Source organism: Chelonoidis abingdonii, chromosome 1 (genome assembly GCF_003597395.2).
Source record: "Chelonoidis abingdonii isolate Lonesome George chromosome 1, CheloAbing_2.0, whole genome shotgun sequence".
Lineage (NCBI taxonomy): Eukaryota > Metazoa > Chordata > Testudines > Testudinidae > Chelonoidis > Chelonoidis abingdonii.
The window spans coordinates 231852619-231879049 of record NC_133769.1 but is presented as its reverse complement, the minus strand read 5'-3'; the positions used below and the strand labels follow the sequence as shown (position 1 = coordinate 231879049).

Sequence of the window (26431 nt, the reverse complement as noted above, 5' to 3'; positions counted from 1 at the left end):
TGGCTTGTAGGACCGACAACTGCACATCAGTGAATTCCAGCTGTTGTACTTGCATTAGGGTGGACTCTTCTAGGTTCACGAGGAGACCTATCTTCATGAACAGGTCTGTTGTTAAGTGGGTGGCTCGGAGAGCATAGATTTTGGATGGGGCCTCAAGGAGACAGTGATCCAAGTATGGAAAAATGATAATTCCTCTTTTCCTTAGTAGGTTTCAACTACCATGAGGACCTTGGAGAATACCTGAAGTGCTGTGGATAGTCTGAAGGGCAGTACTTTGTACTGACAGTGGTCAGTGCTCATGAAAAACCAGACGAATCAGCTGTGGGCAGGATGTATAGAAATATGAAAGTATGCATCTTGGAGGTTGAGGGCAGTTTCATGCTAGGATAATAGTGGAGAGGGTAATCATCTTGAAACACTGCAGCGTGACAAATCTGTTTAGATTGCGAAGGTCTAGGATATGATGCCAGCCACTGGGCTTCTTCTGAATCAGAAAAGAGTGGGAGTAGAAACCCTTTCTCGTGTGTTGTGGAGGGACCTGTTCTATGGCTCCCAATTGTAGAAAGTGATATATTTCTTCCCATAGAAAGGGCCTATGAGAGGGGTCCCTGAAGAGGGAAGGGGGCAGGGTGGAAAAAGAAGGGAAAGGAGTATCCTTCCTTGATTATCTCTAGAATCCACTTACCTGAGGTGATGAGACTCCAAGATGGGAAAAACTGAGCTTGTCGGTCACCAAACTAGTGGAACATCAGAGATAGTGGGGATGACTGGAACAAGGGAAGGCTTCTTGGGGCCTCAATCACACCTTCAAAATTTTTGCTTTGGTGCCAGTACATGAGAGGTAGCCCCTTGAGAAGTGGGCTGTCTACGTTTAGACGGAGACCTTTGTCAATGGCATTGGGTATTGTAGTGCCACTGAGTACTGTTGAGTTTGGATTGCAGTGGGACTTGGTACTTCCCCGAGTGTCTCTTTGGTGCTGGTGTGCATATCCTGAGAGAACAAAATGTAGCTCAGGTGTCTTTAAGGGAGTACAAAGAGTCATCTGTATGCTCAGAGAACAGTTCTAGCCTTTGAATGGTAAGTCCTCTACTGTGTACTGCCTTAGGAAAGCCCTAGAGGTGGAGCCATGATGCATGCCTCATGACCACAGCAGTGCAATGGATCGAGTAGCAGTGTCTGCAGAGTCTAATGAGGCTTGTAGGGCTCTACAGGCTAGGGGGTGTCCCTCTGATATCAAGGACTGGAACTGCTCCTTTTTGGTCTCTGGTAGATCATAGCAAAGTTCCTCCCATTTGGAGTAATTCAGATAATTATATATGGCCATGAGAGCTTCATAATTTGAAATCCTAAACTGGAGTGTGGCTGAAGAGTATGTCTTGCATCCAAATAGGTCCAGGCATTTCCAATCTCTGTCTGGATGACTAGAGCAAGATTGGAACTGATGGCTCCTTTCCTGCACCGCACTGACCAATGAAAAATCTGGGGTGGTGTGCGAAAATAAAAATTCAATATTCTTCGCTGGAACATATTTTCTGTTGGCATGTTTGTAGGTTGGAGAATGGAAGCTGGGGTCTGCCACAGAACCTTTGCAGATTCCAGACAAGCCTCATTGATTGGTAGTGTGATCTTTGAGGAAGAGGATGCGTGGAGGATATCCAGCAGTTTATACTGCTGGTCTTTGACATCTTCCAAAGGGATATATAGGAAGTCCGCAATCCTATGGAATAGATCTTGAAAGTGCCTGAAGTTATCGGCAGATATAGGGGATGGAGGCATAATTGCCTCATCAGGTAAGGGGGAGGAAAAATGTAAAGTTGGGGGAGCCTCCTCTTCCTACTGAGATGGTATCAGTGGTGGTTTGATTTCCTGAGGGTGAGAGACCAGTGAAGAAGGGAGAGTTGTATGTCTCTGGCTTTGCTCTCTGGGACGGTTCCCAAATTGTGCCCTGTACCTGCCCCAAGGTCAGTTTGGTGGGAATGGCACATGTGGCTGCCTTCATGGTGGCCCTGGCAGGATTGGGGGCAAGAGGTAGTCACATATAGTGAGGATAAGCCAGTGCAATTTTTCCAGTAGTTGAGGGAACAATGGAGCCCTCGTCCTCCTTCTCCTCTTCCTCCTCCTCACTGGGGAAGGGAGGTGCTTTCCTTGGCAGAGAGAGGGAGGAACGTCGTGAATCCAGAGAAGAGTGTAGAAATGGGGGGAATTTCTGTCGAAGAAGCGGAGACTCGGGAGTGTCAGATACTAGAGGTCTTTAGGGTATCTGAAGTCTTGTGGAAGGGGAAGGAGCATCATCAGTGTGGTTGTAATGCATGGTGATGGAGAGAGAGTGTATGTCCCTGAAGTTTCAGGTGATGGCACCAGAAATTTGGCCGGTGCCAGTGACTTGGCCAGTACCGAAGACTTGCCTGGTACAGAAGATTTTGGTGTTAATGATTCGGTCGGTGCTGGTGACTTGGCTGGTGCCAACTATTTTGATGGTGCCAAGGACTTACTCAGTGCCAACAGCTTCATCAGTGCCAGAAATGGCATTGGTGCCAGAGCTCCTGCAAGTGAGCTGTCTCAGTCCCCAGAGCTGGGCAATGGTGCCGAGGACTGAAGGTGCATGTCAAGATCATTAGACCATTTCTTTGAGCCAGTACCAGAGGTATTTGGATGAGCCCTGGAGTTATGTCTCCTGTGGGATGAGGTTGAAGCCAGTGACCTAGCCAGGGATGGTGTTCCAGAGGGCTGAGCCTCAGAGTGTGAGCAGAAGGAAGCCTGTTTCTTGTCATCTGCATGATCACGGATGACTTTCTCTTCACAGGGCATGGAGAGTAGGGGTCGGCAGACAATCTGGGGCAGCATTAAGGTTTCTCTGGGGAAGAGTCCAGGCCTGGGTCCAATCCTGGATGTAGCGATTTCTCCATGAGGAGAAGTTCAATCTAATATCCCTATTCTTTCTAGCTCTGAGTTTCAGGGCAAGGCAGTGAGAACACTTGAGGGACATGTCCTTCCCCCAGACACTGGATATACCATGAGTGGATGTCCATTATCGAGAAGGCGGCGCCAAATGAACGCACCTCTTATACTTGGGAAAGCTGGGCATAAGAGTGGAGGAAAAAGGGGCTTCCCAGTCTGGAAGGCAGGAAGTGGGAAAAATGGAAACCTAAGCTACGAGAAAAATTGTAAAGATAAAGTTAAAACAAAAATTTTTTTATAGATAGACGTTGAAAGAAGAAGAGGAAAATACTAACTACTCTATCAGGTAAGGAACTATCTATGAGGAGCAGCGGGCTCTGCTAGAGGCTTCTGTCCCAGACCAAAGGTAGTAGAGGAGGAACTGGGGCTGTTTGTCTGACCAAACAGTGAGATATATATATATATATATGTCCTGTGCACAGTATGAGAGAGACAAGATGCATATGTGCAATCCTACGGGCACTTCTGGTGAAGATCTCCAATACCAGGTGCAGGAGACACTGCCGCATCTACAACGGAGCACCAATAGGGCCATCACTTTAAGAAGAACAATGAACTAGTCATAATGATGTCTTTAAATAATCCTTAATAACTAAACATCTGATGTAAGACAGCCTTCAACCTCATTCCACCACACACTTCTTGAAAATGGTTAATGAACAATTGAGTGGATGTCCTCACATTTGCTTTAGCTTTGTAATACAGATTTGTGTGTTTGTGTTTTATCAAGGAAAGTTTCTCTCAAGGGAAACTAACTGACAAGTCATATTTTTCTTGCCTTAATGTTTGACATGCATCAGTCATGACTAGATAAAGTTAGCGCAGTCTCTTTCAAAGAAGCCAGAAAGAAACTGTGACATTTCAAAGTGGTGTGAGCCGTTCATCATCTGCTGCATAGACTCCATTAATCTGGCCTGCTTTTAAATCCAGTATATCGCAGGGAATCCCATTTTCTGTGATCACTGGTGTGTCAGATTTGTCTTCTAAATCTCCTGTCTCTGCAGACTCATGGTTATTTCTAAAAAGGAATAACAAAATTACATTACTGCAATCAAAGTGTACCAATCAACAAAGATTGGACATAAGAAAAATAGTTTAGCATGCACTTTTATTAAGAAGTTTACAACACACTATATACAAAGAGGCATAGTCTAATCATCTGAACACAGGAATGGGAGTCAGAAATTCCTAAGTAAATTCTAATATCACTTTCACACTGGCTCCCTTCTGTTGCCTCACTTAACTTCTATACCTCAGTTTCCCCTTCTGTAAAATGGTTTGGAGTTGGTTGCAAAATAGAAAAGGAAAACAGAATAAAATATACATTCATATACTTAATAGATTTCAAGGCTATAAGGGTCCACCATGATCATTTAGTCTGACCTACTGCATAATAGGGGCCATAGATTTCACTCAGTGATTCCTGCATCTAGCCCAACTTGTGGTTGAACTAGAACAGAGCTTGGCATCCAGCTGTGACTTAAAGACACATGTTAGATGTTAGAGAATATATGCACCACATTTCTTAGTAATCTATTCCAATGGTAAGTTTCTCTTACTGTTCTAAATTTGTATCTTATGTCCAGTTCAAACTTCACTAGCTTTAACTTCCAGCCATTGGATCTTTGGCTGCTAGATTAAATAGCAATATGTCTTGGATACTTTCACTTGTCCAGACTCAAACTCTGATACCAACCACACTAAAATAGCTGCTGAAGAAACTGATCTAAACTGACAAACTGTAAGCAAATTTAATCAACAATGATTGTATAGTTCCTTTAATTTCCAGATTTATTTTGACCTTGAGACCTGCTGATTCATAGCTGAAGAATCTGCTGTACTTTACAGACTGCAGCATTAGCAACTTAGAATGATAATAAACTCACAGGGTAGCTACAGTATTTCTTCCAATCCCATAACACATTGTAACAACCTGACTCAGTACTTATATATCACCAATATTAACAATAATAAAACTTTACTGGCCTGCGATACTTGGACTTTAGAGATCTGCTAAAAATAAATCAGAGTGGGTAATAAACTCCTCTCCTCCCACTTGTGACATGCTTCTGGGGTTGTCTCTCCTAGCTTGGAAATGAGACAAGTCTATTAGCAGAGAAGGAGATGACGTGCTACCATGGCGTTAGAGCTAACACACTGGAAACCAGGCTTATGAAGGATTGGAGAGAGAGTCTGTTCAGTATGGGCCTGATCCAGCTCCCACTGAGATCAGTGCCCAAACTGCCACTGATTTCAATAGAGAGGAAAATTGAGCCCTATAATGAGAGGACCTGAAGCTAGAGCTAGATTGTTCTTGGAGTTGTATGTGGGGGCAGTAGATCTTGAATGTTACTCACCAAGGGCCTGATCAAGAAAAACATCCTTATTCGCGACAGTACTGAAGCATGTCCTTAACTTCAATGAGATTTAATAAGTCCTACTGAAGTTAAACACATGCTTACATGCTGCCTGAACAGCAATGGATTTAAACACATGCTTACATGCTTTACTGAATCAAGGCCTAAACTTCCTTACATTGCTCAGTCCATTGAAGTAAAAGAGTCAGATTTTCAGTTACTCAACACATATAAGGGGGGCTAGATTTCTGAAAGCACTCCAAAGGAAGCAACTCCCAGTGTGACCCAGTGTGACACCCAACAAGCTGAGCTCCTTTGAAAATCTGGTCCCAAGTGCCTGTCTCTTCCCTTGGGAAGCAAAGTGGCCCAGACTTTCCCTGTAACCCTTAAATTCTCCCAGCAATGGACAGGAACAAACAAATTTGTTTTTCCTCATATTCAACTCCCTTCAACCACTGTTGGCTTGGAAGTATGATAGAATTCAAACATGAGCTGAGTTTGTGTTTTGCTGACAAAAGATGGTAGTGAAAAGACAACAAGGTGAGCAGAGAGAAAAAGAATCTAATGAAAATATAAGGGCTAGAGATGGACCAGAGAATGGGCAGGATGGAAAAAGAATTTAGAGAGGCTGACAGGAGGAAGAAGCAGAGAAAGGAAAAGAAAAGTATTCTAAATAAAACAAATTAAATAGTATATACCATATATAGAGAGCCCTCCTGTGCCAGCCTACTTATCTTTGAGAAGGAGGAAGGAGATGGTAGTGTGTCTTTTGTCCCTAATGTACAACACAGGCTTCCCATTAACTAGAGAATCATGATTACTTATTATTATCATTATTAATCTGTATTACAGTAGGGCCTTGAGGCCCAAATGGGGATCATGGCCCCACTGTGCTAGTCACTGCTCACATGCATAGTATGAGAGAGTCCCTGCCTCGAAGAACTTACAGTCTAAGTAGACAAAACAGTGAGAGGATGAGATACAGGAGTATTATTATCCTAGATGTAGAGAAGGGGTAATTTCTGTAAGGGTAACAGAGAGATTAAGGCTCAGATCCTCAAAAGGATTTAGGTGTTTAACTCCCATTGATTTCAGGGGAGCTGACTGATGCCCAAGATCACACAGGAAGTTTGTGTCAGAGCTAAGGACTGGACCCAGTTCTTCTGAATCTCATGTCAGTGCCTTAACCACAAGAACAGCATTCATTCATTGGCTGGGTTTTGTTCTTGTTGTTTAAAACAGGGATTGGATTAGATGGGGAAGAGTTTCACAGATTCATACCAGTCTTCTGAAACCAAAAAAATAATCTGAAAGCCTCACCAAACTTCCAACTCCATAGGGTTCACTCAACACTACCAATAAATGTTATTTTTACCCAGTTGCTTCAATCTCTTTGCCTAAAATGAGGCACTTTTATACTGGGGCAATCTCTGCCACATCTCAGTCTTCACACATAAATCCATTTACATTGGATTATTTGTCAGGTTTTGTTGTTTGGTTTTTTTTTCCACTGGACATTTGCTAATTTTTAAGATATCCAGCTGTCAACAAGAGTTTGTACTTTCCCAATGTATCTCCAATTCCTGTTTGAGCCTGCAATGAAATCATAATGCTTGTGACAACATATCAATGTCCATGATGATCAAAGTCAAATAAAGGATGTTCTTCTCACTGTATGATCAAGCAGGAGAGTCTCAGATGAGCTCAGAGATGTCCTTACTAAGTACAACTATCTGAAATAACAGCACATAGGAACAGAATGGGAGCCAGGGGTCAAAACCAAGGCTCCACCCACTCCCTTCTCCTCTCTATCCCCATGAACTCACTGGCTCACAGCAGTAAGTATCAATTAAGTAACCCTTACTATGACTGCTATGGGTACTATGCACTCAGCACTATGACTGGTGCTGCAATATGAGCAGGGTAGTAAGGAGAGGGGAGACAACTACTTCTTACTCTACTCCATAGCCATGATAATCTAGTCTCATGGCGAGTTCAATTTGGAATTGATCATGTGAGATGCTGAGCTCCTAGAACATCTCATGAAGTGAATGGGAGCTGAGGCCATACACTGACTTACAGGATCAGGCCCTTTTAAAATTTCAGTAAAATAGCCCCTTCGGTCATTGGTCTGCCCTGCGCGTGGCTCCTGAATCTGCACAAATCAGGAGCAGTGTTTTAAATCTGCCAGTCTTAAAAACCAGTAGCCACAATCATTGCCAGCCTTTTCCCCTCTCACATGCCTTATCTCTGACAGGAGACGTACCTGCAGCGCGGGGCTGGCAGCAAATAAACTCCTTGTAAAGCAATTGTCTTTATTAACAAGACCTCCAAGGTCACATTCTTACCTTGAGTTAACAACTCCACAGTCCAAAATAATAACACCTGCCCTTTGAAAGGACAGATCTCCTCAGCTGGGGAGAAAAGGCTGCTATTGTTTCTTTGTAACCAATGTGAACTGCAGAGTGATCCAACTCTAACTCTTCTAGTGCACGTAATTCACTAACAGTTGGTTAAAACAAAAGCACAGCTTACTTTTTGCGTTGCTGGATTCCTGACACAACAAGGAGAAGAATTCCAGCCACAACGAGGCAAAGAACAACACCGAACACGACAAGCCAGACAGGCACAGTGGGTTCAATGGGTGGTGATAAAGTGGAGGAAATTTTCAAGAACTGCAGCGTGTTGTCTGTCAGTAGGAAAGCACTGTTGATTCTGTTTCTGTTCATCCTTTAAAAAATACAAAACACAACACAAATGATAAACACAATTATAAATGAAAAGACAACGAGGAAAATATAGCCCTGATGTAGGCAGTACAACTCTGGCAGGGCTGAACGTGGTCCAATATGAAGTTTTTAGGCCGCATACATTGCACAGCCACTGTCACTGATCTCTATATATCCTGTGCAGGGTGTTAGCCACAAGAATCCCATATGCAACTGTTTGAAAGCTTAGGGGATAAGGACAAGATGTTATATTATCACTGTTTATGTATTTATATTATTATTAATTGTTTCTACTTTGGGTCAAGTATAGACTCTCATGAGATGGAATATGTACAAAACAAATGGAATTGTCACTAAAACAAATTTTATTATTATAACCATTAATTAGTGTAATTATCATCAGTGGAGGAATCTTGCACTTGTGAGATGTTGATTTTGATTCATAACACTGAATAGATTTTGCATGTCCACTTTAGATTCAGAATACTGTAATCAAAAGTAGTTGAGTACTAAGCACAGGAATTCTCATTCTGTAGAAAATTTTGTTTCTTATCTCTAACCTACTGATAGGAATTTAAACATTTTTAAAAGCATATACTCTTCTTTAGTAGGTGAGACCTACCAAACATGCTATAACAGCATCAATTTCTGTGGCAAACAGTGCCTAAAAAGACTTACTGTAAATCAGCTTATGCTACCGAATGTATCAAAGAACAACAGAAATGAATTTTAAAAGGTACATTCCAACACTCTTAGCAAGTTTCAGTGAATAAATAAACTCCTTTGCCCACTAATACACTGAAGTTGTTGCTGGGTATCTCTGTAGGAAATAGTTTAATCTGCTCAGAAGCTTAAAGTTAATCTTTCCAAAAGAACACATACTCATTCATCAGGAATTAGGTATTACGCCTTTGCAAAGATAACATGATTTTTAAAGACAAAGTGCAGTATATTTAAAAACAATGGGTCTATTTTTCGTTTGATGCTTGGGAAACATATGTGAGTAACTCTATTTATGGGAGTTACCCTTGCAAAGCCCTTGTGAACACATCGTAAACTGTTGAGGTCTGATAACCTATTTTTCTTCTCTTCCTATGCAGCTCCATATTATTGTTATTCTAGCTTTAGAACATGATTTTTAATGGAAAAGTGGGATAACTTATGCTATACTATATTGTGTGCAAATGCTGCTCATCTACTACAGTGACAGGCTTCTCACAAAGACCTAAGATAAAAAGAATGTGAGCATTGGATTATTTGTTTGGGCTGACAGTGCAATATGAAACTGGAACATTCAGCACTAGAAGCATGAGCTTCTGGTACTTGAACTAAAAGTACTAAATCTCCTGTCTGGGAGCTGTACCAGACTCTGTGGATCAGCCATTAGAGGGGCATGTGCAATGCACACTGAACAATGGGCTACACTCACAGCTCATCATGTCTAGACATCATGAGAACCCTAGGGTGACCAGGTGTCCCAATTTTATAGGCACAGTCCCGATATTTGGGACTTTTTTTTTTTTTATAAGGGTTCCTATTACCCCCACCCCCGTCCTGATTTTTCACACTTGCTGTGTGGTCACCCTAGAGAAATCAACCTCACAAAGGCTCATGTATTATAAGAGTTCAAAAAGATTGTTCTCCCTCAGCCATATATAACTCCATTTAATCTCACATGCATGTAGGAAGAAGAGTACAGACCGCATTGTGTTTAACTATAAACTAATTCATGTCATTAAAAGACACCGAGTGCTAGTTCATATGGCCTGAGACACAGGTCCACATTAAGAAAGCATCTTTGGTTACCAAGGAAGAATCAGAGGGAGGGGCAATTACTTTACCTTATGGCTGCCTCTACTTCACTTCCAGGAACAGTTGTCACATTTCTGGCAGAGTCTGTGACCACAAACCAAAATGACACCCTCTCTGTCATATTACAAAGCAGCACATTGGAAATTCTGTGAACATTTAAAACAAAATGAAGTCATTGTACAATAAGTAAGTAAGTCCATACTGAGGTGATGCATTTCATCACTGCATTTCGCAGTGTTTTAGTCTAAGGAGAAAAATCTTTTAGAAAAGGAAATGATTAGCTTTGTCTAATCTGACTGAGAAAGAAATACTGGTCATATCTTCTATCCTCCAATACAGTAACAAAACAACAACAAAATCACTGTATTTACAGAGGCTTTATTTTATTTTTAAAAACATTTTCTAGCCATATCATCACTGTCATCTAGGACATGTGTTATCACTGTTTAAATATATAGTTGAAATTTAAATAGTGAATTTGTAGGGCCACCTTAGCGGGGCAGGGCCCGTATTTTTGTTCTGTGTTTGTACAGCGCCCACCACAGTGAGATCCTGGTCCAAGACTGGGGCCCCTAGGGGCTGGGGTAATAATAATAACAGTGTACAGCTAGGGTTATGACATCAGGAGCAGATTCCCTAAAGTTGCCATAAGAAGGTGCACATTGTACTTCCCAGCCTCAGTATGGTCCCCTGTATCTCAGGGAGGACTGTGGACAGAAGAAATTTTATTTCCACTTGGAACTCCATGGGCGCTCCTGGTGCAGGAGATGCCTTCGGGAGTGCTGTATCAATGCTGCCCTGGCCATACCCACTTTCCAACCAGCATCACTCATCTTTTTGGGGCTGTGTTCATTCCTTGTGCCTCCAATGGAAGAAGGGAGGCTGTGGACTCTGTCTGACTGCAGCCTCCTCTACAGACTTTGAACCTCCCTGAGAGGGTTTATACCAGAAAAAGCCAGCCGAGCGCTGCAAATGAATCTAGCTCCCTAGTCATTTGCTGTAGTGGGAGTTGAGTGGATTGTGGAGGCAATGGGCTAGGTTTACTAGGGACTGTTAAACCTCAAATCATTCTAGCACTGACCCACAGCGTTTAGGTTATGTTCAGCTACATTTAACTTTCTAGAGACATTCATGTGGGGGGAAGGATAGCTCAGTGGTTTGAGCATTGGCCTGCTAAACCCAGCGTTGTGAGCTCAGTCCTTGAGGGAGCCACTTAGGGATCTGGGGCAAAATTCAGTACTTAGTCCTGCTAGTGAAGGCAGGGGGCTGGACTTGATAACCTTCCAAGGTCCCTTCCAGTTCTAGCAGATAGGTATATCTCCTATTATTATTAGAAGCTCTGTATGCAATCAGATTTTCATGAGTTGCTACATAAAATGGAGTCTGAAAATGTCTTTAAAATTTAGCTTTTTGATACTTGTATACTTATCAGTAATTCATAATGAAAATACCATTAGAAATACATGAAGGATTAAAATCCTATAGGAATTTAAAGTGTATTTGATAGTGGCTGACTTTGTATTCTGAAAATAAAAGTGGCCCCAGACTGCCGAGACTCAAGTATCTGAACCGATTTTAGGTGACATTTGTGTAAGCAGCTGTTCTGAGCAAGTGGCACTTGCAGATCAAAGAGTAAGGGCCCAGATTTACTTCCATTGAATTTCCTGGGCTGGTTAACACCAGCATAGTGCTGGCAAGTCTCCACACACAAGTTCTCTGGCAGTTCCCCACTGGGACGATGGCACTACCAGCCCTCATGTGGAGTGAATCCCTATGGCCATGTATGCAGTAATTATAACGCCCAGTATTTATTATTATTTTGCCATTGGTTCCTCCTCTTTTTTATGGCTTAGCCCATCCTTCTTAAAAAACAAGTTTTAACATTTCTTCCCCTTTGATTTTCTAGTGGGATGTATTTCCTTCTGCAAACAGCTACCCACAGCAGAGTACTGTAAATGTTCTACAGTGACATCTGCTGGCTAATCAGAAACATAATTAAGTGATTTCCACCTCTATTTATACCATTAACAGGCAAATGCAATTATTAATATTTTTCATATTGGAGCAGCAAGACTCATAAAAACAGGCAAATTTTACTTCCCTTGAGCTCACTGTTATGTATAAAATCCTTGCATGATTATAATCATCCAGAACTTGGCTCCACTGCCACTCTTCATCAACAGAATCTGAGAGCAGCAAATACTTCTAGGCTTTGAAAAGAATGAAGCTGTTGTTCATGGGAGTTTCAAGTAGGCTGAGTAAATACTAAGATGGACTACAGTGCAACACATACCAGTTCACATATCTTTTCACACATACAAAGTTCCTCTCATATATATCATTTCCCATTCCCATGTGTGATAATTCATACTGTGCTGTAACATTATATCAATACGTAGCTAACAGTCAGAATCTGTTCAGACTGCAAAACTTGGCTTCATTATGCAAATTACCATTATGTAAATTTGTAAACATATGTCATGATGTGAATATTTTTTTTATTTATTGCAACTTTTTATTAAGGTAAAGTTACAATAAAACTGCCTTCTGTGTTAGAAATAGTTAGCAAGGGTCAATAATTTTGCCATGGAGATGATAGATGAATCTTAATGTTAGAATGACGTACTGGACCAGATCTTAGGACCCACAGTATGTGCACTGGCAAATCTCACCAGTTTGCTTTTTTTTAATATACAATAAATTATTATTATATGTATTCTTGTCGCACCTAAGAGTCTTAGTCACAGACCAGGATCCCATTGTGCTAAGCGCTGCACAGACACAGAATAAAAGACATGCCCTGCCCTAAGAGCTTACAATCTAAGTAATAGTTTCCCTCCAGATCAGTGAGCAGACGGGACAAAAACTTGTAAGTTTCTTAGTCAGGGGGTGAAGTAACTTCTCTTCTAGGGGAGTTACCAGATTGTCAAGGAAAACAAGAAAGGGGCAGGGAGCCAAAAGGCAGTGGAGAGGCACAGAGTTTCTGTGCAGATCCTGTCCTCTACTGGATCATAGGAGAACCACAGAATTTGGGTTCTTCTGAGCCCCTTGCTCTGACATTTTCAAGGCAGCAAACCCTTCTCCTCCCTTTAGAACCTTCTGGACACTATGAGGATTTTTCTGTGAAGAGTAACCAGCAGGGCCAAAATACTCATCTTGACATAATCAGTTCAAATCTGAGAACACACAAACACTTGTAATTCCATTTCTAAATGGTCAAAATATTTTAAATACGTATGTGATCCTTGTGTGAATGATAGAGAACAAAGTTTGGTTTTGTGTGGCAGGTCAATGAAAGATACTGCAGATTTTTAAATACAGGTGTGATAAAAGATATAGCAACAACTGATTCTCCTATTTGATTGAAAGTAAATGTTCTCACATTCTTTATGTGCTAAAGATTAACTTGTCTCCAACACAAAAGAGATGAACATTATTTCAAACAAGTCACAGATTAGGGAAACCAGGGTTACCAACACAACTTACAGAGGATCAATTTTTAACACTGTGCGATCAAAGGTTGGTTTATGTAGTTCATGAATGTCTATATTTCAAAGTGAATTAAAAGGCCCTATTAAGAAGGAAATCGAGGATTTGTGCCTCTGTTGGAAAAGTTAAACTTTTCGATTAACATTCATTTTCTATTATTATAGAGTACTCAAATGGGTAGCATGATTTTTCTGTCTCACACAACTTTATCAATTTAATATGTGTTAAGCACAAATCAGTGGTTTAGTTTTAAAATTCTGGTTTAATAACTTTTAGGTTGAAATCTGAATTTAATAGGAACCTGCTCTGACATCCTGACAAAGTCAAGTCTAAACAGGGCTTAATAGTAACACAGAGGCAGAGATGGGCACCTACTGCTGGCTTATTGCCATTTCCTATGCCAAAAGTTGGTCACTGTAGTGAAGAAAATCCTTTTATCCTTCCTCCAAAGGTCTAGCAAGGGGTTACTTTCAATCCTAGCAGGTAGGGTGTTCTGATTATGCTGATCCACCCACTATTCATCTCTCATGTCCTTGAAGAGTATGAATTACGTGTGAGGGTTAATGAAGCTCTGAAACTGCTGTAGGAGCTATGGAGCATCTCTCATGCTGCTCAGTGACCTTGTGGCAATGATTCTTTCCCCTCCCAGATCATCCTCCTTTGTGCACAGCCAATACACTTGCAAGGGGAACAAGGATTTGGACGTCATCCAAAAACATAATCCTTCAATCATTCTCTGGTCCTGTGATTTCATAAATTTTTGATCAGTTGTGTAAGTCTCATATTTGTTTAAATCTAGACCATAACATGACTCAGTGGTAATCAGCTAGTTTTTCTTTTATGATACTGAGTGACTCATGGTGAATCTTCTACAACCCCTAATGAAAATTCATTGACATTCTGCCAGTAAAATCACTGAAACTGTAAAATGGAATTTAAACAGGTTATGTAATCATATAATTTACTGGCACAAAAGTTACATTGCTATATTAAAAGAACCCTACCTGATAAAGAAAAGTGGAAACATTCTCTGACTTCAACACAACATTTTAATTGGTCTAATATGACTCATTACAGTACATTGATTCTCCTTTAACAATGTAGCACCAAAGAATTATTCCTTTACCAATGACACACAAAACCTCACCTCCAAGCAAGCAACAACACTGGCACAAAATGTCACACATCGGGGTGTCGAAGTACAACCTAGTGATAGGAACAAGAGCCTGGCCTAGTGATTGGAGCAGAACCAAAGGACAGAGTTGGCGGTCTGGTCAGGAGACAGGCCAATGGCCAGAGCCAGAACAGAAGCAAAAGGTAGAACTGGGGAGGTGGTTAGGAGACAACACAGTGGTCGGGGCCAGTTCTGAGGAATGGAGGGACCAGGACTGGAGCAGAGCAGACAAGGTTTGGAGCAAGGGCTAGTGTAGGAAGCAGGTGCACAGCTGTGGGCGTGGAACACATTGTTCAGCCACTGTGCTGTTGTTGCTACAAGGCTTAAATGGTGATCTATTGGCCCTTCTGTCCAAAAAGGGAGCACAGACACTTAGTGAGGGTTTTATTGGGCCCAGCCAAGCTCACTGGATTGCTAGAGGCCACACCTGGAGCCAGCTGAGGACTTGACACGAAAGTATAGATTATAATACTTTCTGTGGGCCTTGATTCTTTTTTTCAGCTACACTGGTATAAAGGAGCAATAACTCAATTGAAGTGAATATGGAATTTAATAGAGAATGACAACTGTTCTACCAAGTATATAAATTAATCCATAGGACTCCATAGCAGAAATTCAATTCTGTATTAAAATTGATAGGTTTAAAAATGTCTATGGAAAAGATGTTTTTTCTACAAGGGGAATTATTTTGGTGTCAAACTGGCCTAAGTGAAAGGAGAAACTGTCATAGTATTTCCCTGTAGACAAGCTAGAGGGGCATATTGAGTGGGGTCCTGCAGGGATCAGTTCTGGGTCCAGTTCTGTTCAATATCTTCATCAATGGTTTAGATAATGGCATAGAGAGTATACTTATCATGTTTGTGGATGATATCAAGCTGGGAGGGGCTGCAAGTGCTTTGGAGGATAGGATTAAATTTCAAAATGATCTGAACAAACTGGAGAAATGGTCTGAACTAAATAGGACAAATGCAAAGTACTCCACTGGGAAGAAACAGTCAGTTGCACACATACAAAATGGGAAATGGCTGCCTAGGAAGGAGTACTGCAGAAAGAGATCTGAGGGATCACAAGCTAAATATGAGTCAACAATGTAACACTGTTGCAAAGAAAAAAAAAGAAAACATCATTCTGAGATATATTAGCAGGAACATTGTATGCAAGATATAAGAAGTAATTCTTCCACTCTGCTGTGCGCTGATTAGGCCTCATCTGGAGTACTGTGCCCAGTTCTGGGTGCCACATTTGGGAAAGATTTGGACAAATTGGAGAAAGTACAGAGAAGAGCAACAAAAATGATTAAAAGTCTAGAAAATGTGACCTATGAGGAAAGATTGAAAAATTGGGTTTGTTTAGTCTGGAAGAAGCCTGAGGGGAGACATGGTAACAGTTTTCAAATACATAAAAGGAGGAGGGAGAAAAATTGTTCTTCTTAACCTCTGAAGGTAGGACAAGAAGCAATGGGCTTAAACTGAAGCAAAGGCAGTTTAGGTTGGACATTAGGAAAAACTTCCTAACTGTCAGAGTGGTTAAGCATTGGCATAAATTGCCTAGGGAGATTCTGGAATCTCTGTCATTGGAGATTTTAAAAAGCAGGTTAGACAAACACCTGTCTGGGATGGTCTAGATAATACTTAGAGCTGCCTTGAGTACAGAGGACTGGACTAGAAGACCTATTGAGGTCCCTTCCAGTCTTACACTTCTATGATTCTATCTGAGCAGTAGGTTCTGTAAATTCCCAAGGCAGATAACCTAGTTAATATTAAAACATAAGACCATTTGGTATCAGCATCATAATTTTTCTGCTTCCAAGTCAACTTAATATTATTTCTATTGCTATTAGCATGGCATGCAAGTAGCATGGATGTCAGCAGGGGATGGAGCTTAAGTGCCTCTCCCTTGTTTTTTCCCCAAGTGGGTGAAATTGCCACAAATCTGAAGAAAAAAATTATGAAAACAGGGTTTGTATCAAAAAGAAGTAAGAAGTGAATCTTCATGGACCAAAAGTCTCATAAGCTGGAAAAACGAACAATCTTGAAAAAGCTTTACAGGTCACTTTTAATGATTTGTTTACTTCAACTCATTTTCTCTGAGTAGCACTCATGTTGTTTGTAATGATGTAAAATAACAGAAGCATGCTGTCACCTGACTTGTTCCTGTGGAACCTGAGGAAAGCAATGGAGGTACATACCAAATATGGCTCTCTAGCTTAAAGGACAGCTTCTTACAAACCAGAATGAAATGGTAATGAACCAACATCTCAGTTATGGATGGGGTTGTTCTATTTAAAACCCAGTACTGTAGCTGCAATCAAATATCATATGACTCAGATTAGCTAATCTCTTTGTAAATATGGAAAACGCTTCATCAGACTCAGTGCCAGCCAGGGCCAGTTTTTCTTAAAAGTAAATCTAAAGCCTGGTCTCAGTAATGTACTAGAATTGCAGACATTTCTGTTTATATTCATAAACAAAAAATATAGAATACCAAAATATCTTTATATTGTTTTCATCTCTAAGGAGGAGGTGAGCATACTAAAGACATAGGAACTGCCATACTGACTCTGACCAAAGACCTATCTTGTCTAGTAGCCTGTCTTATGATAGTAGCCAATACCAGAAATTTGAGAGGAAGTTATAATAATCAATAGCATGGGGGAGATTTTCTCCTGACTCCAGCTGGTAATCAGCTTATGCCCTGAAGTGTGAAATCTGAAGCTTTTTCCTGATAAGACTGTAAGGTAATTAGGCAGTTGTACTCTTAGGGACAGATAACCCTCCAAATTCTGATTAGTGTGTCATGGTATATCACTCTTGTCTTCTTTTCTCACAACCATCTCTGTGTCTTCTTGCATGCTGGCCTTTTTGCCATCTTGTCTATGAGGTGCAAAGGGGAGCATAGGTAGCCAACGACAAAAAAGGAAACTGAGCCTCTATCATCATGCCTACCTGAGAAATAACACTGCATTTCTCACTACTGTCACCCCTAATCTTTCTTTCCCCTTCCTCCAACACTTGGCTGTTCAGAACCTTCAATTATGGTGTCATGTTACATTTAAGGCCAAATTCTCTATTGGTTTAGTCGGTGCAGCTCCACTGAACCTAACTAACTAATTTACAGCAACAGAGAATTTGGCCCATAGATTGTACACGGGTTGGGGCAGAGATCATAAGCTGCCTAGCACATATCAGGATGGCAAAAATAAATAATAATAAATAATAATAATAATAATGGCTTTGCAGTATGATGATTCTACATAGTGTTTATTTCTATAACTTCTCTATATCAAAATAGGTTCCATCATAAGCAATATTGTAAACATGTATATTGGAGGACTGAGTATGCACTTACTGAGTTGTTTCTTTGTTGGAATATCTCCTCATTGCAAAAGCCACCATTGCCTTGAACAGATATTCTTCACTTGCATCCCAGGCATACTGTAAGGAAAGATAGAAAATTAACAGTTCTAGCATTAGTACAGGTAGGGAGGAGAGTTGTGTGGAGCACTGACCCTGAAACAGTCTATCATTCAAAAAGAAATAAACCTTCCTGATAAATACGAAAATAACTTCTTGAATACTGTTTGTTGTGCATAAAGTACAATACACAGAACTTTATAACTTTTCAAAAATCTGAATGGACTGAATGCTTACAAAAGTTGCCAGGCTGACAGCACTAGAGATCTCATTTTACTCTTTATCAAAGACTAGGAATATCAACAGAAGCTTCCCCAAGCTCCACCAAGGTGCCTGGACCCTATCCTGGTCAGATCACCTCTATGAACAAAAGTGAAGTCTACACTCCATGCCCATTCAGTCCTTGGCCTGAACAGGCAGAGAGAGTAGACTTCACTGTCATTCCTAGAGGTGGTCTGAACAGTACAGGGCACAGGCACCTTGGTTAAGTTTGGGGAAGAAGTGCTAGTTGTGATGCTGGTTTCTGAGATATGGACATCTGTACATCATGAAAACAACTCATTTCACACAGGCTATTGAACAGTAATCAGACAGTACCAACCTTCAGTGAAAACAGACCAAGGCTAGACAGTGTCATAGAAATGAAGGACCATTATACCTCTTTTACAATGAATACAATACTATCTGTACATACAGTTTTCCAAATATCAGGATATATGTATATATATGCTCTTGTTATATTCTACATTAATTATATTCTACATTACATATTCTAAATTAATCTTTGGCAAAGGTAGGTATAATTCTAAATTAAGTTGAATGGAGTTGCACCTGCTTATGTAAGGGCTGAGTTTAACCCATTGTCTTGACACCTGACAGAAAACTGCACTTAACATCATTAATGTTCTAAGAGCTAAAAACTGAAAGCTTCTAAAAACATTCCTATCTCTGAGTGGATATTAAGCAAAAATTGTAACAATGTTCATTGAAACTATAGAACAAAGAGACTTAAAGTGCAGTTAAACTTCGCAAAATGACTTTGTAAAAAAACAATTGTGTGGGTCCATGTTTATTATTCCTAAATAACTTCATATTGTATTTGTTCAGTTTGCTAGTACGATTTTTTCCTCTAACTGGCCACTTCTGCATATCTGTTCTAAGATCTGAATGTCAGGCTGTGTTATTTTTGTTCACAAATTATCAACAGGTTATAAAGATTCTGCAACCGGAACATATGGTTAGATTCTCAGCTCGTGTAAAGCAGCATACCTCGACTGACTTCCATGGGACTATGCCCAACTGACACCGGCTATGAATCTGGGCCTTCTTTATTAATTATTGATTGTGTGTCTGACAGAAAAGAATTCCGCTAACCCTTCCACGGATGTACTGGTAAAAGGTAAAAAGTAGTAAAAATTAACTTTGAGTAAGAAGATGTCATTTTACATAGTCAATTTGCTGATCATAACTGCACTTTGAAAGGACTGCAGAATTAAAGTTAAAGCAAAGAAAATGTTAGGACAGATTAGGAATTCAGCTAAAGGAAAACATATTTTAACCACTGGGCACGTTATTTTACATTTCAGTATAGCCACAAAGTGACCACAAGTACATTTCTAGACAGTGAGTGAAATCCTAGCCCCATTACATTCAATGGCATACCTCCCAGCGTTTCCAGAGGTGTTGGACAGGTCTTGCCCCAGGAGGGGGTGTCAGGCGCTGCCTTGGGGAGTGGGAGGCCCTGGCTGGAGGGAGTTGAGTGCTGCCCCCAGCGGGGGGTGGGGAGGGGAGTTGCAGGACAAGCCTACCCTGCACTTACCCACAGCAGCAGCTCCTGTCCCACAGGTGTGGACCTGGCTCCCTGCACTCTAATGGGGTAGTAGTCATGCCAAATTTGAGTGGCACTGCAATGGGTGCCATGCTGCCCGTCACCAGGGAGGCAGGCAGGCTGAACCTGAACAGCAGTGTGACCGGTTTGTGCCAGGACTCAGGTCGCAATGCCTGGAGTGGGGAGCTGGGTCCAGGCAGCCCCTTGAGACAGGAGTCACTTTATCCATGACAGGAGGCTTCAGGGTAAAAGTGGGACAATCCCAGGAAACCTAGGACTGTTGGGAGATATGTAGTGGGAGGTTTGCTATTTACTTCAATGGGGCCAGGATTTCACCAAGGTTTTCTATATGCAGACAGAGAAATATACTAGCATGACACAAAACTTATATATATTTTCATTCATAACTCCGTACAGGATAACAGATCTTCGTAGGAGTAATAGCAGACCAATGTGGTGAATGTAACATCCCTGAAAAGTAGCTTTCAGAGTCTGCTCTGGAAATATTGCTTTGCCTTCAGTGTATGATCGGTCAGTGGCTTCTATTATGATGATATAATAATGCTTCTCACAGGATGTTTTAGTGGTTGAGGCCAGAACACTGACAAACTTGCACAGATTGGTCACTGAAAAGGTGTTTTGGGTCCGATGGGCATTGCTGGCATTGAGGGCCGGCAATACCTAGTTGAGAGTGGTGAACAAAGAGGCAGGGTCAGAACATGGTTAAGGGCATGATTGCTAGTATTTTCAAAAGGCCTCACTAGGATTCCATTCACTTACACAAGTACTGCTGGTCTAGACATGTCTTGGGAATGACAATCTTAACACTCACCACACACATCCCATGGAATAGGCTGATGCAGTGCACTTGAGATTTTTGCACTGACTATAGCCTGGTTACAAAAAGCATCAAATACACTGCAGATTATTGCTGAACATAGAGAGGGAGAAAAGAGAGATGCACTCAGGCTGCTTCAGTAAGTACAAAATGCCATCAAAATATAGGCTCCATCCATTTCTTTGGTCCAGTCTTCTGCTCTCCTGATGAGGAAATATGTTTTCACAATTTCAGGTTGTTCAGGAAGCTTCAACAATTCCAATGGGCTTTTATTTTTTGTATTTAATTCTAATCAATCACAAGAATTGAATCTATTGCCATTTCTATGAGAGGTTGATTTAACCTCCTTCCAGCTGTTTGTTGGAAATTAATAATTTGTTGGAACGATAATATTGGAGGTCAGAGACTGCTTTCTACACCTAATTTGTAGCTTTCAGTATAAAATGGGCTTATCAAAAATCCACATTATAATTGTCCCAGCAGAGTAGATACTTAGCTCTGCTGCACAACTGGCAACTGTAATTTTTTTTTTGAGTGGGCAATTTCAGAACAAACATAATTAATAATATAGATCCAAACATAATGGTGAAAATGACCAATTTTGATTTTTAAACCCTGACAGCCACATAAGCAGGAGGAGGAAGGATACCTCTGTGCAGGGATTTCACTCCCGCACATAAACGAGGATGTGAGCCACAGGCATGATACTGTCCTCACTTCTCTTGGGGCCTCCCTTGGGAATTGGGATCCACACAGGAGAAGAGGCAGGGACTAGGCAGGCTATATGGACTATGGTATAAACTACTCATCACCAGATGAAGAGATCTTACATAGACCATTTGAGATAAGACTGAACTTGGACATGAAATCTGTAACAACTCAGAACTTGGGTAATGTTCAGATACAAATCTACATTTGAATTTTAGCATTTGGGCCCATCTCTAATGTCTAGCACAGTGGTTCTCAACCAAGGGTACATGAAAAGCACTACTGAACTCAGTACAAACTAAAATTTCATACGAGTTGTTTATACTGCTCTATATAGTATACACTGAAATGTAAGTACAATATATATGTTCCAATTTCTATTATAATTATATGGTAAAAATGAGAATGTAAGCATTTTTTTCAGTAATAGTATGTTGTGACACTTTTGTATTTTTATGTCTGATTTTGTAAGCAAGTAGTTTTTAAGTGAGGTGAAACTTGGGGGTACGCAAGACAAATCAGACTCCTGAAAGGGGTACAGTAGTGTGGACAGGTTGAGAGCCGCTGGTCTAGGAAACAAGAATGGTGTTAACTTACTGTGGTGATGTGTGCCAATATAGGAACATAGAACGACAAAATGATAGTCTGAACAAAGGACTCTCTCCCAAGGCCTAAACTTTCTTCCTACAGAACTGATGAAGATGTGAGACAGCAACAATAAAAAGACTGAGACTTAAAAATAAAAGATATAGTATAAAAGAGCATTGAATGTAGATGAGGACCATACACCTATTTTTCATCATTTTAAGGACATCCGTATTCAAACAACACAGCACTATTTACAGTGCTAAAATAAAAGATCTTCCTCTCATTTGTTCATGGAATTACTGATTGACTCACCGCACACTCTTGCATTTTTTCAGGACAGCTCCAAGAAGAAAAAATCCCTGTTATATTCATCATTATACCTGTTTGCCCAGCTCTCAAGACATCCACATGAGATGCTTTGAAAATAGATAACTATGTAAGCTCTATTGCATGCTAATATAGATAATAGACACTGTGCAGCATTACCAAATACATTTATTTTTAAATAGATGAGTACAGATTTGGCGTGTTTACATACTATTTATGCACATATTGCATTGCTTTGTACAAGAGATATTCTGAACACTTCACTTGCAATTCAGAAAGCAATTGCACACTCTCAGTGAAACAGAACTGCAATATTTAAAACTACAGGTTCTGTGCTGATCAGAGAGCTATTGCACATACCATCTTCTATATTCTGTAAATTAGCAGAGCTATACAGACAGATCTAGCATTCAGAAAGCAGTGGGATGCTTTAGGAGTCTGACTCTATGGGTCAAACTGAGCCTAGCCATAAGATAGCACAATGTCATTGACTTTAACACATATTATATTTATTTACACCACGGCCAATACGGTCCTATTAATTTAACTCTACCACTCTAAATATCTATGTCACTGACAGTCATCAAAAGGATTCGAGTAGTGCCAGAGTTCTAAGATTATTTCATCATGTTAAAACCATTTTAATGGATTATCTTGCATATCACCTCGCCTTCATTGTGTGATGAAATAACATCTGTGTGTCAGTTACAGCAATTGCTTACATGGAAAAGAAATATTAGTAAAGCATTTATTGTATTTTCAGCTCCCCTTTAGTGTGATTTAGTAGCTAGAAATACAGAGGATATACAGTACCATGTGATCAGAGGCTCTCTGGGATCACCAATGGCCTAGACTGATGGTTTTCAACCAGAGGTACATGTATTCCTGGCGGTACAGAGAGGTTTTCCAAGGGGGTACAGCAAGTTATCTAGCTATTTGCCTAGTTTTACAACAGGCTACATAAAAAGCACTAGCGAAGTCAGTGCAAACTAAAATTTCATATGAGTTGTTTATACTGTTCTATATACTATACACTGAAATGTAAATACAATATTTATATTCAAATTGATTTTTTTTTAATTATATGGCAAAAATGAGAAAGTCAGCAATTTTTCAGTAATATTGTGCTGTGACACTCGTATTTTTATGTCTGAGTTTGTAAGCAAGTAGTCTTTAAGTGAGGTGAAACTTAGGGGTACACAAGACAAATCAGACTCCTGAAAGGGGTACAGTAGTGTGGACAGGTTGAGAGCCACTGGTCCAGAAAACATAGTTTAGGAAAACCAGTAGAAACCTATAATGATCTGAACTAAACAAAGTAAAAGTATTAATATTATTATATGTATATCACAGTAGCACCAACAGGCCAGCCAGGTCTGGGCTCCATTGTGTGAGGTGCTGTATAAGAATAGTAAATGATGGTCCTTGCACCAAAAAATTAACAGTCTCATTCTTGAACATGATAAAGAATGGTGTCTGTCTTTACTACCATTACGAAATAGGTGAAAATCATTGATTACATTATTCTCTATTATTTGTTAACTCTACTGACCTATATGCTAACCCACTGGATGTATACATCTTTATGGGTGATCCTGCCATCCAAGATTTAAAATGCCAGTACTGCTTATAGTCTTGTATCACTGTATATTGCACATTCATCTGAAAATGAATAAAAGAGATTTAAGTAGCAGAGCATCTATTCAATGATGCAATAGGAGACTAAATATTATCCATCTGAAACTTATGTGATTGTAGTCTCTCTCCTCCATGTTAAAACTGGAAAGATAGCATTGTGCCCCAAATTATTAAGACTGAATTAATTTTAGAGTATATTGATATCTATTTGAATTTAATTTATTTGCAGACGACATTAGAAGTGCTGTAAAAAGGTAATCATTCATTGTGCATCCAGAGAAGCGATTATTGACCATCTGCTGATACTTTTGTGTGTCAACAAACTATTGTCAGCAGGTTGTTCATGTAAAAATTATCCTAAATTAGATTGTTGCAGGTCTTAGCTTTATTCAAAACTCTCATACTGTGTGAAATAAACTACAGTTTATTCTGTGTAAAACAACTAGAGGAATACTTTATTATAACAAAAGCTAGAATAAGGGGTACCTTTTTGGGCTCCTGCTTCAGTCTTAGGTGCTTTGTGATCCAGAACTTATTGAAATAGTAAAGAGTAGAGTAACAGAAAAAAATATTCATTTGACTGTAGTCAGAGAGATGATGTTATTATTAAAGGAGAAAACATTGTGAACTGTCACCTTCATTCTTGGCTCAGAATGGAAACAGCTGTAATCAAGGTGAGTGTCATGTACAATTTCATCGTATTTTCTGCTGCAGGATTATGTTATTTATATGTATTTTTAAAATAATCCAACTTAATCTGTTTTTATTAAAGTTTCTTAGCCAAGGAAAAGTGATTTAAATATTGATTTTCAAATACAAATACTTTAACATATATCCTGAGGATCTAGTCTCTACTTCTTCTGGCTGTTGCACTTTCTATCACAGTCAAGTCCCTGCTCACACAGATTTAAATTATTTGACATTTCAGTTTTATTTGGGAATAGCTTCCTGTGTCATAAAAAGAGCTTGAGTATCTGCAACAAATACCTTTTACAACATGTTACTGTGGCAGTTTATTTCCCAGGCTCCTAGCATAACTGGGTTCTTGTCTTCCAATAAAGAAAAAGATCAAGACATTTCATACCTAATTCAATGTTGAACCCTGTAACATATAGGAGATATGCTGTAAGTATTCGAAACAAGGAATGAATTGATGGATTCTGTCCACTGATCTGAAAGTCTGAAATAAAAGCAAAACTAAGGAAGATCTAAGTCTTTTCCTGCTTATCTGCCACAACTTGCTTGCCTTTACATTTAGCATTCTCAGGCAGAGCAGCTTTAGCCAAACCAGGAGAGACAGAATATGTATTTACATAGCACTTTTCATATTGAAGGTAGAATATCTCAAAGTCCTTTCCAAAATAATTTACATGGAACATTCTCGTTATGAAAAGGTATGCTTTACACTTACTGTTTTAAAGGACACTTGTTTTAAACTAATGCTATCCTAATCTCAAGAAACTAATACCTGAATTATGACTTGATGGGCAGGTTATTACAGTGAGGATGTCAGTGCAAATTGACCCCTCAGAGATTTTACCATTTAAATTAGCTATACTTAGTCAGTTATTCAGTCAGAAAGAATACATGAAGATACTTTACTTACTGCATTATCTCCCAAAGCTGTTTTGATACTAAGCCGTACTTTGAAAGCATTCTGTGCATCTGACACAAAGAAAAAGAAAGCAAATAAACGTAAAAATAATCTTGGAAAATTGGTTTTTAAATTATTTACTTTTCCAACTGTATAACAGATCAGAGCATAGTCTTAAAAGCTTCTAAATGTATCTTACTTATTACATGATTAGAAGATGTCGATGTTGTTAGTGTGAACAAGCCTGGACACAGTGGATTCTCAATGTGGTTTTAACCATGATCTCCTCAGAACAGATTAACATTGGCTTTAGCAATCTATTCACAAACTCACAAAAGAGGTGAAGGTTCCGAGCATACACCCTCAAACTCTATAAGAAGTGTTACAAAAATAAGTCTAAGCGGCCAGCTTTGAAAGTGTCCACCAAGTTGAGACATTTAACTGATAAAGGATGAGGCTCAACTGCAAAACTTACCTGGCCTGCAGAGCTCAGAATGAACAATGGTAACCAAGGAGAAAGCAAGCAGCAAAACTCCTAACATCCTTTCAGAGTGGAAAACTTGTGGCAAAAAGAAAAAAGTCACCACGGTAAAGCAGTCTTAAACTTTCTGCGACCTAGGATTATAGCATCAGCAGAAAAAATGAGCAACTAAGTAAAAGGTTTAATAATTAACCCCATTATTTTAGCTAAAACTGTAATTGGAAAGAACTATTTTCTATTTACTTTTTTCTCTTTAGCAAGGAGAGAGATAAGACACATTTAATGATTTTCCTTCAAGCTGTTTCCTAAAACAATCAGAAAACGTCATATGCTAGCCATAGCTATACTTTCTGGTCTTTTGGTCATGATCTCCAACATATACCAAAAATGTCTGAGATCATAAGGTACTTAATTCAAAGCCAACCTGCAGGTCTAGTAGCTGTGTGATGTGCTGTCACTCATAGTATGTGAAGTTGCATTGTGCTGCCATTGTGCA

General features: G+C 39.8%; 1 protein-coding gene across 1 annotated transcript; it reads right to left on the bottom strand.

Annotated features, from left to right (window-relative positions):
• Positions 1–3816: 3816 nt before the first annotated feature.
• CLTRN (collectrin, amino acid transport regulator) lies at positions 3817–26008 on the bottom strand. Its single transcript, XM_032775298.2, has 6 exons — positions 25930–26008; positions 25467–25525; positions 17869–17954; positions 9887–10003; positions 7852–8046; positions 3817–3977 (listed from the first exon to the last, which is right to left on the bottom strand). The coding sequence occupies exons 1-6, from the start codon at positions 25994–25996 to the stop codon at positions 3821–3823; spliced, it is 681 nt and encodes a 226-aa protein (XP_032631189.1). The 5' UTR covers positions 25997–26008; the 3' UTR covers positions 3817–3820.
• Between the last annotated feature and the right edge of the window lie 423 nt (positions 26009–26431).

Coding starts and splice junctions, on each gene's coding strand:
- CLTRN (XM_032775298.2), bottom strand. CDS start 25,996: ATGTTAGGAGTTTTGCTGCTTGCTTTCTCCTTGGTTACCATTGTTCAT. Junction 25,526..25,929: donor TTCTGAGCTCTGCAGGCCAG/GTAAGTTTTGCA, acceptor TCTTTGTGTCAG/ATGCACAGAATGCTTTCAAA. Junction 3,978..7,851: donor GGAATCCAGCAACGCAAAAA/GTAAGCTGTGCT, acceptor ATTCCTTTTTAG/AAATAACCATGAGTCTGCAG.